General features: G+C 42.1%; 1 protein-coding gene across 12 annotated transcripts in view; it reads right to left on the minus strand.

The window, feature by feature from the left end:
- The window catches only part of CADPS (calcium dependent secretion activator), a 230,486-nt gene that overhangs the window by 57,132 nt on the left and 155,448 nt on the right, over nt 1–17,906 (minus strand). For 4 of the 12 annotated variants that reach the window (XM_054161022.1, XM_054161013.1, XM_054161028.1 and 1 more), the window contains exons 14-17: nt 15,244–15,345; nt 14,231–14,294; nt 13,351–13,474; nt 309–415 (exon numbers count right to left, since the gene is read on the minus strand). In XM_054161022.1, the coding sequence (XP_054016997.1) occupies nt 309–415; nt 13,351–13,474; nt 14,231–14,294; nt 15,244–15,345 (397 nt within the window). Of the gene's footprint in view, nt 1–308; nt 416–3,166; nt 3,272–9,983; nt 10,002–10,871; nt 10,941–13,350; nt 13,475–14,230; nt 14,295–15,243; nt 15,346–17,906 lie in introns of all 12 variants that reach the window. The other 8 variants (XM_054161004.1, XM_054160968.1, XM_054160961.1 and 5 more) reach the window with 5 other exon arrangements.

Raw genomic sequence — 17,906 nt, forward strand, 5'->3', positions numbered from 1 at the left:
GTGAATATATTTGGCCAGATTCGGCTCCTGCTGGCGCTGTACAAAAGGCTGCAGACTGACGCAGAGGAGAGCAGAACTTAATTAATCCCTCCTTCAGCCCTCCCTCCCCTCTGCAAAAGCAATCTTCCTGGACTGGACTTGCCTTCATCACGCTCAAACACCATTATTTCAGAGTATTTTTGGCTTTTGAAGAAGATAACCCAGCATCAGGTGGGAAGACATCACACAAAATATACAAAGCTCCCAGCAAGCCACCAGAGCTCGCTGAAGACCTGGGGGACACGACCTCGCAGGGCACCGCTGCTCACCTCCGCATGGTGTTCTTCGTTTTGCTGTAGGACTTCAATTACCAACTCTGCCAGACGTATTGTATCTTCTAACTTTTTAGCTGGTGTGACTAACCGGCCTACATTTTCTGTAGTACAAGAACTTGAGTTAAAAGGGAGGCAGAACGAAAAGCTAGATGTACAGTAAGTTATTTTAGAGGTTTAAATAAAAATTAAAACAACAACAACAACAACAACAAAAAAAAGGCAAAACCAAAATTAAAAATTCAAATTCCCATAATATTCTACAGCTTTAAAGATCTTTTCATGCATGTGTTAAATGCTTATATAATTAGTACTGAGCAAACCATTAAGCCACATTCGTTATTCTACTATGAAAATACAGTGCTCCAGCTCCAAATTTCACGATACTGTCAGAGTTGTTTTGCTTTAATGGCGAGATGGTGCCACTCTATTAGCTCAAATAAGAACATTGCATTCCCTAAAGACAGCATCTGGCTGCTAATATACGAACAATATGTAGCCTTCAATGTAGATGATGCATTTATAGAAATCATCTCTATATTATTTAAAAAAAAATAAATAATCTGAAGATCAATTGAAGATCAGCTCAAACAAATCTGTCTGCACTTTTAATAAGTCGTCAGACTCGAGCAATTTAAATGTCACCTGCCTACTGAGAGAGAAAAAAAACTGCAGGTCTGCCTTTGCTCCAGGATTTAACTCCACAAAGATCAAGGAGTTAATGCATGCTGGAGGGAGTGGAAAGTGGTAAATCCACGCTAGGTGCTCATAGGTAAGATTTATACGGGAAAACAGATGCAACTTACAGCAAAAACCCCGCAAACAAACCAAAGAGTTTAAATCCTGGAGCTGGTGTTTAGCTGTCTTGAGCTTATTTTGCAGTGTTTTCTGAAAACTTAAAAAACCCCAATGAAACTATATACTTCCAGGTAATTCATATTGTTCTTTACACGTTCAATATCTGAGGCACTAACAATCTGGAACATTTGGAGTATTTTCACTAGAAATAATCTAGAGAAAAAGGAAAATTTTCATTGAAAGAGAGCTTCTGCAGAGCTGGCTGAGGGTAACTGAAAGGTTTCTGTGAGCTGACACCATGGATCACTTGCCAATGGTGTGTAAAACCTCCCTGTGATGGTTGCCCCGAGGAGAAGTGGAGCAGGGACTTGCTCCCTGGGGATTTACCTATGCTGCAGCACATCACCATATTAACTACAGGTGCATCCCTCTGGTTAAACAACCTGGTGCCAGTCCTGGCTCTCCAGTGCAGCCAGAGGGAAGGACAGCACTGCACTTGGGTAGCTACACCATACCTTTTGCACTGCTGTACAATGTGGACTCTCCACGATATCAAAAGTGGGTGTAGTGCCCGAAATCAAACAGCCAAATGAATCTGCAGTTCACAGTGTACAAGAGACTCCTGTGTCCCCAACACGGCACAATGCTAGCATGCATGCACTGAAGCATGGTTACCAGCAACCACCCGTGTTGTAGTTTGAGTTACACCCTGGAATTTACAAATGTGCCTGGCTAGCCAAGCCAGCATGCAAGGTGCTGGCTGGGCATCTCACTCCTGCCTTCTGCATGCACGTGTTTTTGCTAGCGTTTACATCTTCTTTACTGATGGCACAGAAACATGTGGTTGGACACAGGTGGCACTGTGCTGCTCTACTAGGTCACCTAGGGTGAAGTCTTTGCCTTGCTGAAGGCTCAGTGAGCTTCGAGAACTTAATTAACATCCCCCAAAATCTTGCCTGCTCCTAGTTTTCCCTGACTATTTGTTTACAGGTAACCAATTTCCCATGCAAAGGAAAGCTGTAATATGCACACATTTGGGCAGGCGAGTGAGGGGTACACAGGCTGGTTTTCAGAGGAGCTCAGCAACCTGACCAGCTGAAGCCTGGCATTGCAGGTGCTCAGTTTGGCTAAGAGATGCAACGTGGTAAAGCACCATGCAAATGAACATTTTTGCTGGTTTATGCCACAGATAGAGGCCTTGGGAGTTTCTTCTCCACTTTTGTTTTCTTTTCTTCTCCTTTTGTTTCTTCCTTTGATGGAAACAAACAAAAAAAAGTCTACATTCCCCTCACTATAATTTATTGGGCAGATACTGAAACTGGAGAACTGCTGGTTAACTCCTCATTCTTTCTCTATTCAATTCAGCTGCAAGAAGTAGAAGCAGCTTTCTTTTGGAAAAGGAGTCTACAGACATATCCCTTAGTAAGCTCTGGCTGTTTCTGCACCTCCACGGACAAGGGGAAGCTTCTGCATTGATCAGAGCAGCATCAGGCCCATTCTCATTTGCAACACTGATCTGCTCTCAAATACAACTAAAAGACAAAAGTGTTAATAAGAACAACTGCTCAGAGATGCTGTCTTTAAAGAAAATATTGATGCTTATACAACTTTGGCAGCCAGCAGATGTCAATCTTAATTTTTTTTTTCTTCTTATTTTAAATATTTCCCTGGTTAAGTTACTATACATCAGAATATTCTGCTAAGATAGCTGGAGCACTGACAGTTACATGAAACGTATACGATATACTTATCAAACATTTCATCCAACATCATGTAAAGCTCATACATATTTATAGTTTTCATGCAAAATGTTATGCAACAACAATGTTATTTTGTGCTGACGTTGATATTTGAAAATGTTGCATATGTCAGACATTGCTAGACAAAAAAAATGTGGACATTTTGAAATCAATGCTACCTCTAAATCTCTACCACCTACCACGTCACGCTAGGTATTTTGTATAAAGCGGCACATGAGAACTAGCTTTCTACCGCTACACAAGCAACTGCTAGACTAGCAAACCACTGAATAGAAGGAAGGAAGACTATTACAGTACTTGGCGGCTGTTTGGCCATGCCTTTGAACATATGATTTATCATGTTAGTCTGCGTTTGAGGAGATGATGGTGGCCCAGCCGGTGGCTTAGGCTTGGACGGACGGGCTGCTTGTGCGTGACAGGGAGAGACGCCAAAAGTAAAGAGACAAATGACTTCATAAACAGTGACAAAAAAGGATGGAAACTTCGAAAGGAACATAAGCAGAAATGGTCAAATACAAATGGAATAAAGCTGCTGGGTTTTTGCTTATCGGTACTTGAAGTATTACACGGCAATGACACCATTTGACAACACGTATTCTAGAAGCCAGCAGATTCGAACGTCCCACGGCACTGTGCAATCAGAAAGCTAAAAATTCAATGCAAGTAGGAACCTGCGCTTCATGCAGCCAGGTGAGGAAACCGAAATTGGTTGATTCAGTTAAAACTCTGGAATTCAGAAAAGGTGAAAAAGATGGCTTGAAGTCAGCGCCCCAGTGCTTAGGTACATTTAGCAATAGAATAATGAGCCACAGGAATTAATTGCTTTGCAAATATCTATTACACATTTTAGAATTAAACGTCACTGTTGGTTAAAGGGAGCTATAAAATATTCTTGTGCAATTTAAACATGTAAAAAAATCTGTCACTTAAAAATGTGTGGTTCCTGATCGTTTCCAGCTCATTTAATTATTTTCAACTTGGAATTCTAGTGGCTTTTATATTCTGGGTTGAATCATATATAAAAACTTGCCAGCTCTATCAAATATGTTACTTGCTATTCCAAATGTTAGAATACTGCAATCAGGACTTGACCCATCTGTCATATAGTTTACAATATCAGCATAGGAAAAATTCAAAGAAAATAGCCTTTCCTTTTACATACACCCAAGGGAATAAATTATATACTGTGAATATATTAACACAATAGTTTCTATTCCATTTAATAACAGTTTTTAGCAGCATTGTGACTATTTTTAATAATGCCATTTGCAAGGAATCTGGCATATTTATCTGGACATTCTATTGCCAAAAGTCCTTGCCATTTTGATTGCATTTTCCAGTGGGGGGGGGGGGAGAATAAAAAAAATCAGTTGGCTTGTGCAAAGTAGATTTCTGATTGCTTTTACTCCTCACAGAATTATAACACTTATCAAAGAATAATAAAGAATATTCAAGTAAACCATTACAGAGTATGAGTTAGGTTGGTTCCCCTCTCCACACACCGAGATAGATACACATACATACGTAAACACACACACAATGCTCACGTGTGCGCGCGCACACACACACACACACACACGTATTTTTAGTCTTTTAAGCTTTGTAGTGATTTATTTCAGGCTCTCAGATTCAAGCTACCGATTTCTGGCTTTTTTTTTTTATTGTTGTTTTCTGATAACAGGAAAAAACAAATCTATTGTCAATTTCGAGAGTCATCCTGATCCTTGTTCAATGTTTACATGGGTGGCTTTGTCCCAGAAACAAACCTCTCAGCCTGAAGTGACAAAAATAACTGTTATTTGGGCATTGGCCTAATGACTTTCACTGTAATTTAAAACATAAGCAAGAATTCAATTTGGCTAGTCACTGATGGCTTCTGAGCTCAACATGTAGATGTAGGAAGAATATTTTACTGCCCATCACTCTGGAGAGTAGTTTGCATGAGCATCCCTAGACGGGAAGGAACCACGGGGAGAGGAGACCACAGATCGCCCACACGCATCTTGCAGCTGCATGGTGGGAACCCCTTCCCATCCAGGTCTGTTGGGCTCCAAAGTTGGGTGTGACAAAGAGAAAGAGCTCCTTCTAGGAGCATCAAAGGAAAAAAGAAAAAGTGTCCCAGAATTGCATCCTGCTGCGCCTCATGGGGCTGTGACCCCCAAATACCCTTAACCGTGAATCCAGCTCCTTCATTCCCACTGAAAAGTAGATCTCCGACTTCATGGACTTCCAGACCTGCACAGTACTGGATGGGGCTGACCTATGCAAGTGTTTTCTGTATTAGGAAAAAGTCATTAACAGCAAAGTAAGAGGAGGAAAAGCCAAGAGATGCAGCAGTACTGGGATGTCGTGAATTGCTACTGCAGCACATAGAAAACAGCTTGCAGGAGGCTCCTGCTGAGCGGTTGTCAGCAGAGTGCCCCGGGGTGGCTTTCACTTCTCTGGGAGCTTGTGAGAGACTTCCCCATCACCTCAGCCCTGCCCCTACCATCTCCCTGACACCACCAGCTCTTGAAAACAAACTTCCACAAGGGATCACGGCAGGTTAAGCAACAAATTCTTGACGTAATTCTGACCTGGCGCAATCTGCACAAATATACAGATTTTTTGTTCATTTAACTCTTTCAGACCTAAATCCAGGGCTGCATGATGGCTGCAAAACAACCTGGAGTGGAACAAGAGGAGAGGAAGAGCTCTTGCTCTTCCTAGGGGTACTGAATGTCTTGTGAGCCCCATCCCACACTTTTCTTTGTTGCGTCTTTATTGGAAGAAAATGTGAAAGATTACAGTCTGGCTAAGGAAAAGGATCCATTTCCTCTGTACATTTAAATAGAAATGGGGCTGTGCCTGCAATGCCCTGCAAGGCACAGAAGTTTACATGCTCCTCTGGATCCAGGTCTTGGAGATGACACGAGAGGTCTTTTCACTGGGTCCTTTCACTGAGCCTCAGCTCCTGCTGGGAGCACAAGAGATGCATAAGGCTGGATGGGTTTTCCGGCTCATGCCAGTGATGCAGTGTGAGTGGCAGGTGTTCTTTCACTTTGGCTTTACTCTCATCTCTGTCCTTTTACTGTCTAGTCCCTTCCCACAGCCAGTCAGCATCAGAAATACTCTTGCATTTGTTGCTCACGTGCCACATGGATAAAATCTGAACACCTCCAGCACTGAAATCAGAGGCAGGAGCAGATTCTTCCTTACTAACAACCTGACAAAGGGCTTTCCTGGACCACTTTCTGCTAAACGTCTTTATGCTTCTGCACAATGCTTGCAAATAAAACACTCGCAGAAAACCCAAATTACTGGCAAATTCTGGGGTCATGCCTGCAATAAGCTTCAGCCTGCAGTGAGTCTAACAGGTATATTAGAAAATCTGTGCTATTCTGGGCATCCCTGTTGCATACAATTCACTGTGTGTGACTGACCATGGGCTTTTTTTGGCTTTCTGCCCCCCACCCCCAACTTATATATTTCTCACTCAGCATCCTGATTTCTGCTAGATGGGCTATCGACATACCAGCAATAGTGAGAATTACACTTGCAGTAGGAGACTTGCAATTGTTAACTTTTGGTATTTTTTTTTAAACAATTGTAATAATTAAAAATGTATGACCCCTGCCAAAGGCTTTGGTATGCAAGTGTTATGTGTGTGTGTGTTCATTTTGTGAGCCACTCAGGAAAATGATAAAAAAGGAGCTGCTCTCAAGACAACCATAGAGAATACCAGACTTAGCCTGAGGACGAGGCAAAGCAGCCTTTTATTACAATCATGATGTGAATTTGTGTGTTTCTGAAACACATTTCAGCAATGATACCATTTTTTCTCTCAAAAAAGAAAAGATGTCTTGCCTTAAAAGTAAGGAAAAAAAAAATCACAGAATTGGTCTTTTTCCAACTCAGAAAGATTCTAACTCAGCTCTCAAAACTCAGCATGCTGGAAAAATTGATCTCCTGACTTTCTGATCATTATTCAGCCTAGTGAGGAATTTTTGTGTATCTGAATTCTATCTCATGCCTCAGGCAGCAAGTTGCTCTGCAGTTGGTAAGAGACTTGCAAAAAGATAACAGCACAGTGCAGATCTTTGTGATTTCTGAAGCTCTTGTAATAACTTTCATGCTGCTGCATGCAATCTTGAAAATGATTCTTTGTTAAATGCAACTGAATACCACTTCAGGGATGGAACAAATAAAGCAGCAATTCAAACACAAGTTGCAGCTACACCTGACTTCAAGTGCATGATCTATTAATGACTTCAGTCTCCATTCCCACATACAAAGGCAGATGTTTTCATACATTTTGCATCCATTATTTATTTGGATAACGGAATTCTATTTTCTTTTTAAGCTTTGTGGTTTATCACAAATGCTGGGAGTGATTGCTCAGGGATGGCTGGGCTGACAAATCACACAGGATCAGGTTAATCTCCAGGCATCTTAGAATTCCTCAGTGCACTTGCTAGCGTTACAAATATGTGCACAGAGCTTCCCAGGCTGAGAACTAGAAATAGGGAAGGTGAGTGACACAAAGTGAGCTTGAACCAGTATGAATGTCTAGAAAAATACCACTGCTTCTTAACAACCTGACATGCTGCTCCAGTCAAAACCCAACTTCTCTGCACATGCTTGCTCAGCTGAAGACATTTTCCATGTCTGCTGAGTTGAGTGCTACATGCAAGATGCTCTGTGGCCAGTGCCAGCCAAGGCTGAGGGACTGTTCTCAGTCCTTCTCTAGTAGGTGCACACCAGCCTGATGCAGGTGCCTAAGAGATGGCTGTCTCTGCTTGAACATTGTGGCTGTCCCTCACTGCTCCATGGGCAGCACTGATCCCTGCACTGACCTGGTTTCAGCTTTGCATCACTGGGTCAGTTTTGGAGAGAAGTCAGACTTCCTCACCTGCCTGGCAAGGAAGGACAGACAGATCCAGGGAGAATGGTGCATAGCAGACACACAGCCTGGCGTGATGCTGCACATCCAGAGCTCTGCTTTCTGAAGCACAGGGTCTGGGGAGTCTGTGGGACAAGCAAACACCTGGCACTTTTGGATAGCCCAAGAGTAGCTGGTTTCTCTCAGTAACACAGCAATAGGACCTCAGTGGGTCTATCTGCTCCCCAGTTACTTTCCATTTGCAGTCTGTGTCCCATTGCTCTGCTGCCCTGGCACCAAGCAGCAAAGTAAGCTGCCTCCATCCCTACATCTTCTTCACTTCTCATCTCTATGCATCAACTCAGCAGCACCACAAGAAGCCTCTCTTTAGAGAGACCAAAACCAAATCACAATATGAGAGATACTTGTTCTGAAAACTTAAAAACCCTCCTACACTAAACATAATAAATTGTCAAGCTGACAGCTATCACCTTGGCTGGCATCATCTCCAGAGCTGCCTGTACCCAACTCCTGCAGAGAAAGTGGCACTTGTGTTCCTGGGATGCCCCAGTATGGCACAGTGCAGCACATTTCACAAAGTCTGTGTTTAAGGGATGGAGAAATTATTAATTTTGAAAGGAATGATGGATTCTTGACTTATATAAATAAGCAGACGAACACTTACTAAAAGGTTGCACTTATTAATCTGAGTGTTAGTATTTTTGTCTGATTAATAATTAAAACAAGTCATTCATCTTTAATTGTTTTAGTGTAGTGTTCTGTTCAGTGTCCTATTTCAAATCAATATTTTTAAAGCAAGGCAAGAGACCAAACACTTTCCAGGAGAAAGGACATCAAAGGGTGACATTTGTGTGTTTGAGAAGGTTTTTTTTTTCAGTATCTCATTTTTATTCTTGCTTCTGGCAAAATAAATAAAAAGTCAGGCCAAAACCCAGTCACTTTTGACTCCACTTAAGCTGAGGAACTGGTTTCAAGCTGAGTCCTGCTGACCTTGCCTGAAAATTTTTCATTTAAGACAATGGGAGATTTGTGGGCACGAAGCAGCAGAGTCACAAACTCTCTGTGTCCTTTCACTCACTCCAAGCACCGAGAAGAAGCAGGTTTATTTTAAAATGAGCTGGGCCATAGAAATGTCCTTCTGAATTTCTGAACTGTGAGCACATGATGAGCTGCTGCTGCCAGTCACTGCACAACAGCTCAGTGCACAACAGCCTGTACTCGCTTAATGGTCACAGCTGGGATGGCTCTATTGGCTGTTGGGTTATTTGCACCTCTCGTAGCTGTAGGGAAACATTATTCCCTATTTTATAAATATTTTTTTTTCTGCATTAAAAATTAATTTTACTGTTAGGCAACAGCTTTAGATCATGGGCCAGATTTGAGCTGAGGTGGCCTGGGGAAGCCAGGGCAGAACCTGGTTCAGACTCAGTGCTGCTTCTGAAAAGCCATTTCCCTTTACAAAACAGAGCTGAAACCAACCCCATCCCCTTTTTTTTTTTTTAATTCTCCCTTTTTCTTTCTTTCTTTTTTTTTTTCCACAAAACAGAACAATCTACTCACAAAAAAGATATGAACAGGTCAGGCTTCAAGGACTTTCCAACTAGGACTCTGAGATACAACAGAAACGAAAACAGGGGCTGCAGAGCTCCACCGTCCCTTCTGAAGAGAAGGGCACTTGAGCTGCGCCTTTGCCTTGTTACATGTCACCACAAGTTATAAACGAGAGACAAACACAACTTCTGTCCCACTGGGTAGTTTGTTACACATTAACAAAAAAACCAAACCAAACAAAAAATAATATTAAAAACCCAGTCCTCCCATCAGGTCATAAAACAGAAGATATGAAAAGCAAAAATGAGTGTTAGTTTAGCTATAAATGTGCTTGTTAGGTGTGTTAAATTAAATGGCCAAATCACCAACATCTTTTCACCCAAAATGAGCTGCAGTGCTTTTGCAGAACAAGAAACTTTCTCTTTACAAAGACTAGATTCTCCTCTAAAACTGTCTCCTAAGAAGACACTACATTTCTACAAGGTATTTCTAATCTACACTCTATTCTAAGGAAGGAGGAAAAGGAGATTACGTAGACAGCACAAATTAACTCCTTAAGTATCAATGCATCTCCATTTTCAGCCTGAAGGAGTACATATCTTAAGGAGCTATGAGAAAAGAAAACGAAATAAATATAACTCAACAGTCCTAGCAATTTATAATGCATATACAATTGTTCACCTGCATCCTTTTGATTCTCTATATGAAAGAGAGAAAGCAACAAGGAGAGAAAAGAGAGAAACAAGAACAGATATGCAGGATTAATGAGCAAGTGGACCGCACAGCCCCCCAGTTATGCGTGATATATGACATTTGAAAAGAAGAGAAGTTGCCCCGTCTCGCCCCCCACCCCCCAAAGCATGGGGTTACCAAAAGAAGCTCCTTTCACGGAGGTGAAAGAAAACGCTGCACAAAGAGAAAACCAGAGAGGGCGAGCTCTGAGGACACAGAGGGGATCTCCAAGTGACAGCGGGACTGGGGTGTCCCCTCCAGAGCTCGGTGCAAAGGACTCAGTAAAAAATATCGAGGAGGAGAGTGAGTATAAAGCACATCCTTCTGCTTGAGAGCTAACAGACAGGAGACATGTAAGATCTGATGTACAGAGAAAGGACAGCCTCATATGATGTCGTACACAGGATTGGGTAAAGATCTTCTACGCAGGCAAAGGAACGGCTTTTTCCAAGTGTCCTTTTTCTGACCTCTAGCTCACTTCTCCCCGATGAAGCTGCTACCTTTTGATTGTGTACCAGTGACAAGCACTTTACAAATTGGGGTTACACAGAAGCAAAGTAAAAATGCATTCAGGTCACGGACATAAAGAAGAACTGAAAAAACTTACAGACGGATCTGAGTTTATCACAAACAGATGGGTTCATTGTCTAACCTGCTTTAGGCTGATAAAAAGTGACTGGACTTCTCACACTGGGTTTCACAGACAGAAGCAACAGACAAGCCAATGCTAAAGGACTTGAAGCAAGGAGAGTGAGTTGGTTTGGATCTGGACTTTCTTGAGGTAATGAAAACAGAAAGAGTGAGGACAGCATGGAGAGGAGGGTGGTAGGTACTCACGAATGGTTAAATCCATCACTTGAGAGGCCAAGCAGAAGACAGGATGCTCATACATTTCTCTCTTTTTCCCTATAAAAGAGGATTTGGGCATGCAAGAGGCTTAGGTCAAAGGTAAGAGGTTATAGGTCAGAGGAAAACTTTTTATTAGGTTAAAAGGAAAGTAGCCGTAGAGTATTTTGGGATACACACAGAATAAAAAGAAGAAACAAAACAAAACAAAAAAAAAGGAGGGTTAAAATTGGAGATCTACTGGATTAACCATTCAGCATGCCCATGAGTCACAAGAGAAGCTGTGACCATGACTCTAGAGGTTTGCTCTGAACTGTTTGCAAGAATATAATGATCAAAACGTCATGAATAGAGGGAAATAAGAGTATCATTGGTTTAAGGCTCCAAGATACTAAGGATTTCAGCCTTCAGTATCTAAGGCTTTCACAGGTATTTCTTCATAAGCATAGCCTCAAGCACTGCTGCCACTGATTTGCTTCTGCATATCTGACAAGACTCAAACGTGTGGCTATTCAAACGTCAGCTTTCAAATGCAAGATTTCAGAGCCCCGTATGGCACAGAATCGCATCTCACCGAGGTGAATTTGTTATTTGCTCTTCTAAGGAAGTCTTTGAACAAGTAGTGGTCTATGCTCATGAGAGAAAACCTGATGCATGCAGCCGGCGGATGTTGGGTTGTTCAAATTAACAATCCCAGCATGCTTGGTGTGACAACCACTTTTATAGAGATAGCATCAAAAAAAGTGGCTGTGGCCAATCACAGATAAAAGAGGAGAAAAGCAGAAGAGAGCAGGTAGTGTGGAATGAACTATTTCTCTGAAAAGGTAGCTGGAAAAAAATTGGTTTGTTGCTTCAAAGTATTCCCAGACCTAAAGTCACAGTGCAAAAAGGAGGGCAGATAATTCACACAACCAAGAAGAATTGAGGCACAAAAGGAAAAGTACACACTAACTGTTCTACTTTGGAAATGAATGCATTTTTACTTACAGATCATAAAGTTTGTTTTTGCATAGATTTATCTGAAAGAAGAGAGCAAATCTTACCAACGAGTTAGTGATATTTACACAGAGAACCTAAGGGAGCCAGCCCTGGGTAGAAGCATCCATCAACAGAAAAGCTGCTTTTGATTCTCAGTCCTTCTCCAACCTTGTCAAGTATATTTAAACATTGCATTTTACAGAATACACCAATTAAAATATCCTGTGAAGTTGAGTACTTTGATAAATTGCCTGATAATACAGTGCTTATGAAACCTTCGTTCCTTCTCTATTTTTGTCACTCATTACCAAGTCAAGAGTTGATAAACATCCTTTTAGTGCCCAATTCTTAAGTGTTTCTCACTGGATGCATAACAATGAATTCATTACCACTGGTACACAATTTGCATCGTTAGACAGAAAGAAATGGAAAAAGAGAGGACATGTTATGTACAGAACCTGGACAATTTGTCATATAATAACCCAATTTTTCATGTAAATGAGCAAAGAACAAATCAGATGAAGTTTGGGGTGGTTGGTGATTTTTGGTTGGTTTTTTTTTTTTTCTCTCCTCTCAATATTGTCCTAGAGGCATACAACAATAATCTCAGCTGTGGGAAAGCTTCACATCACACACAACAGAAACCCAAAGTCTAGAGCAGAACATACCATTCATCTGGAACATACAGGTTTAAGCAGTTGGGAACTCGGATAAAGTTGGGTAGGAGTTTCAAGTTGGGAACAGCAGCCAACAAGGTACCAACATAAACTGATTAACACAGAAAGAACGACTGGATCGTAGAGCTTCAGCTAACACATATCCTCCAGCAAGCTTTAAAATGTCTTTTTGATGGCTACATGTGTCTCTGGTCACTGGTTATTATTCTCCCATAATTTAAAAGGTCAATAATATCAGCTACGCCAGATTTAGAGTGACAAGAGAGAAATCTGATGCAAGTATGGGATCACTGATCAATGACTGCTATGTATCTACTGCAAAGACAACGAAACACTCCCAGAAAAAAGACATTTTAAATTGGCTACAAACGATTAAACATAGATTAAACGGTTTTCCAGCTTCTTATTTTCCATTTGTTTCCTGAACTCCGCTGTCACAAGCAATTAGCTACACTATACCTTCATCTTGTAAGATGACATCCCAAGTATTTCTCAGTTTGTTTTTAAAACCACGACATGAGTCTGAACACTACACCACTGGCCAAATGCACTAACGATCAAACACCACCAAAAAAAAAAAAAGCTCCACAGCTCCTTTTTAACTGTTTCATGTCTCTTTTCCACAACAAGAAACGTTTTGCGTAGCTCCCATTCCTATCTGCCTCCAAAGCCAACACCGCAAAAATGATTCAGAATCGCATCAGTTTTATTGACAAGTGAACAAGTAACAAATGAGCTTCTTTTAAATAGCTCCCAGCCACAGTTGCCGCCTAGAAAGGTAACAAAATTTTAATTGCACATAGAAAGAGCCTTACCTTCGATTTTGGCATACTCTGACAGTCGAGTGTAATTGACCAGAGCTGCTTGCTCCAAGCATTTACGGATGACTGTTTTTACCTCTTCTTGAGGGACCGGAGTAACTATGTCTTTCATCAGAACCTTGACACAAGAAAATCTGATTTGTTGTGGCATCAGGCACACAGGACTGCTTTTCTCCAAGCCTAGCACAGGCATCCATTCCTACACTAGTGCTGTGTGGCTCTGGGAGTATGCGTACAATATGCAGGATCTGCTACAAGGTCACCTTAGCCAGCTTGAGACGTGGGACCTACCCCACTGCTGTAGTATTCCACTTCTGTATCTATCCTAAGGCATGCTCCAAAATCCGTGCTTTTCATTTTTCAGGGCATGACATTAAGATCTATCACAACTCATTTAGTGTCAGGCAATGTTATGCCCTCCCTAGGGTTTGCTGATTGACTTGGGTTTAAGTCTGGGCTTGGCCATATTGCACGTTACCAGAAGTGAGAAGGAAGTTGCAGCAGCAGGAAGGCTGAAATAGGGATGGGGAGGATGATGGTGAGCAGGTTTCCTGTGCTCAAGGGGAAAGAGCCTGCCTTAAGATGGGAATTTCAGTGGACATCAGCCAGGCATCACTTACAAGGGTCTGCAGTGCAGATGTTTACCAGCAATATCCTCCACTCTTAACTACCAGCACAGACATGGGCTGTGCTGCCTTTAGTGGCCTCTGAGCTGAAGCAGGAGAGGTAACAGCTCCACCTAAATCCCCACATTCCAGTATTCAGTATCGCTAATTTTATGTCCTATGCAAACCAACAGTTCCTCAGGCTCTTCTGGATAGAAGATACATGAATACAAGTAATTTTAACTACCCTCTGTTGTTCTCACACTTACCCTTTCCAGCAGCGACAGAGTAGCTTTTAGTGCACCTTCTGGACGGCCAAATGGAAAGCAGTACCTAGAAAAATCACATCATGTTAACATCAGACCAGGTGCCTTCCCAGTGCTGTAAAGGTGCTTTCCTAAATATGCCCAAGTAATTATCAAGTCCCTCTGCCCAGAATGACCAATTTCTACAGGGTAACTTGCCAAAAGGGTTTGGCTTTGGTAGTGTGCGCACCAAGGGATAGTAATAAGGTGATAGTTTTAGCAGCTTACTAAGTCTGGGTGTCACCTAGAGAATTTTTAGATCCCCCAGGGGAGAGTTAAATACCATCTTCTTGTAAAATATAGATTTTAAAAGCCCCTCTGGAAGGGACATTTACTTCCAGTCACAGTCCTGGCAATGCAGCAGGCTGTAGGTGACCAGGTGACCAAGCTGCCATCCCTGCCAAGGGGCAGCTCCTCAGGGCTCCCACGGGAGCTCTGTGTATGGATGCTTGGGTTTGTGGATTTGCACATCACCTCACTGCATGCAGATATGTACAAGCTGCCCAGTAACCTGGCTGGTGTGCTGGGGGCAATGCATCCCTTTAGGAGGGGGCAGCATCCACCCTTTCTATAACTAGGACACCCTTGCAGAAAGCCCTGCCTGATGCCATCACAGAATGATTTGGTTTGTAATTGATGTATAAGAGAGAGAAGGGAAAATAAATAGGTAATAACTGAGCAGAAGGGAACAGAGAAACGAGAGGGTGAGGGATTTTTATTGTTTAAATATCTTATTAAAAATATTACCAGGCCTATGAGAAGAAAATGGTTTGAAAGATCCTTTAAATTTATATATTTAAAATCACTCTCCAGTTAGAGACATGCAACATTGGAAGTGTCATTGCCCTGTGTAGGTCTGTGCCACTTACACAAAACTTCTGCATGCATTCAAAACCTGCCTTTTGGGTTTGCTGGTTATAGGAGGGAGCTGGGGGGAATGAGTCCTCTCACATTCAGCCTGGGCTCTCTGCCTTTACCTAAAATGGGTGATCTGATTCTCCAGAAGCAAACGAAGTCGCTCCTTGATCTCTTCAAATCGCTCTTTCTCGTCTACGGTCACAGTTCCTATCCCGTCAGGCCTGGAGGAGAAATGCCATGAATGATTCAGACTTCATCTCACTACCCTGGAAACTCATCCCCACAGTACACACCACACTACCCTTTTTGGAAGGGATGTCACCAACTATGGGACCTGGGACAGGGACACAGGTGGTCATAGCAGGAAAACTGCCAAGGGATCACAAAAAAAGAACCAACCAAATAAATGAATATCTTGTCTCAGAGGGATATTCTGGATGTGGGCTCCCCTCCCCTTTATTTTTTTTTCTGACACAGAGAAGTTGGAAAAAGCAGAATGCCCTTTTCCTTATGGGTATATGAGAGGGAGCACAGTGCCAGCTCTCACCGAAGGATTGGGCCCACTGCTGACAAACCAGGGAGTGAATTTCTGTAGGAAAAGTCAGCTGCTACCTTAATACAATTCACAGCAGAAAAGCATATCGACAACAGGCATATATGCAAATAGAACATAAAATTCTGCACTCCTTCATAACCACTGAATCACCCCATTACTGGGATGTCTTGAAGTAAACCATCTTCAATACATTCTGCTGAGATATGCCTCCAGAGTGACATGCATTTTGTATTTGAAAATGCAATGCCTTTCCAGTAATTTAATTTTGATTTGTAAAAGGTAACAGGTTGATACATTTTATCAGAGATTTTCTGACTATTCAGGGCACTCTGGTATTTCAGGAGTGCACAGGAGTGTGTCGTGAGACACCCAGGTCCTGCTGCTTGGGGGTATTGCTCATCTTTCACAGAGCACAGTGTGCAGGCAAACACTGATGAAGCTCTCCTGGGGCTGGATGATGCGGTGGTCTCTGTGCTCTTCCACCCCATTCTCTGCTGGTGCCAACCCATCTGAGAGCCGAAAGCAGCAATCCCCTCCTCCTCCCCACACCCACACGGCAAGACTCTGCTGTACAGCAGAATCCCGGGTGAGAGGAGAGAGCGAGGCTAATCCATCCACCAAAGGAATCGGCCAGGCAGACAATCAGCCGCGCTGCTTCCCACTGCCGGCAAGCAAAGTCCACAGATTTGTGTACTCCTGGACAACTCTGCCGGCACAGGCACTCTTTAGGTAATGTAAGACGTCTTAAAATTGAACAAATGCTCTTACTTAAAGGCCTCCTCCAGTGTTCAGCCTAAGCTCCATAAATCGACAGTACTAGACTGGTTTGGCTATACAAAAGACTTGGCAAGGGATTACAAAGCTTCTAATGAACCTCCTGTCAGGGGTTAATTGGTTGGCTTTATTTTCCTCTTAAAGAATCAAAGGCCCTAAACTTAAAAAAACCCAAAACTTCAAACCAACCAACAAGCTATAAAAAAATTAAAAGCTATAAAATCTGTACAACCACTTCTCCTGACCCTGTGTTTAGTTAGAGCTCTTAATATCATAAACATGAACTCTGGTATTCCAACACAGGTGAATAAACCATTAAAACATTTTGGAAGAGGAACTTGCAAACTGTACATGGTATTTAGTGCAAAATTTTAAAGCTAAATATACATTTAATAAAACTTGCAACATGGACACAGAAAAAAGACTTGAATACCAGGGCATGCTTTTAAATTTAAACAGCATTTAATCAGAAATCTTTACTTGAGTATTTGCCAAATTCATTTGTGTATTAAGGAGAGAAAAAAAAAAAAAAAGGAAAAGGAAAAAAAGATTTAGGCTGAAACTTTGATAAAATGTCTCAGCTGGGGAACACATTTCATAAACAAGTTTGGAAGTATGGATCTGGTCTCATTAGTACCTAATTAGGACTAGTTATTTTGAAGAAATGAGCAAGCCACACACACACAAAAAAAACCTAAATTAGATATTGAGCAAAAATTAATGTCTGAACATGCTTAATGTATTTTTATTCCAAAGTTCCATAAAATATTTAATATTCAGACAGAGCTCTTCATGCCTTTTGTGATACTGTGCACCTCACAGTGCTGGTTTGCTCCCAAGCAGAAGAGCAGATAACTCAAATGAGACCACAATAAATGCTGTACATGAAGGGGCAGGGTTGAAGACCTCATTTGACTTTTGGCATTTGGCTCTTCCCTTGCACCCATAACAGCTCACAGAGTGTCACTAGGTTAATTGTATCAGTGCTGACAAACGAGGTAGGAAAAGCTGCCTGCCCTGGTTGTGATTTGCTGTTGGACTGGAAATGGTCTGAAAGTTATGTTACCCTTTGCTGGGTCAATAAGCTCAACTGGTGAGATTTAATGGTGGGATCTGACAGCTTGGGTTGGGTTGCAGCCCTCTCACACGAATCACAGTTTCTCACTGTATTCAAAGGGCTTTGGTTTTGCCAAGACTCATTAATAATGAGTCTACTCATAGTAGACACCTAAAACAGGCAGACATGACCAGCATCAGTCACGTCCTGGTTGGGCAGTGGAAGCTCTAGCAGCATCACTTTGAAAACATTGACTCAAAGAAAGATGAATGCTGGGCACTGGAGAGGGAACCTCTGGCCAATTAATCTCTCACACAAGTCACAGTGCCCCAAGGGATGCCAATCCAACCACCAAGGAGTGCATAGACCATACAGGCTTGATCCCCTGGTCTTGG

The sequence above is a fragment of the Dryobates pubescens genome, chromosome 1 (genome assembly GCF_014839835.1).
Source record: "Dryobates pubescens isolate bDryPub1 chromosome 1, bDryPub1.pri, whole genome shotgun sequence".
Classification (NCBI taxonomy): Eukaryota; Metazoa; Chordata; class Aves; order Piciformes; family Picidae; genus Dryobates; species Dryobates pubescens.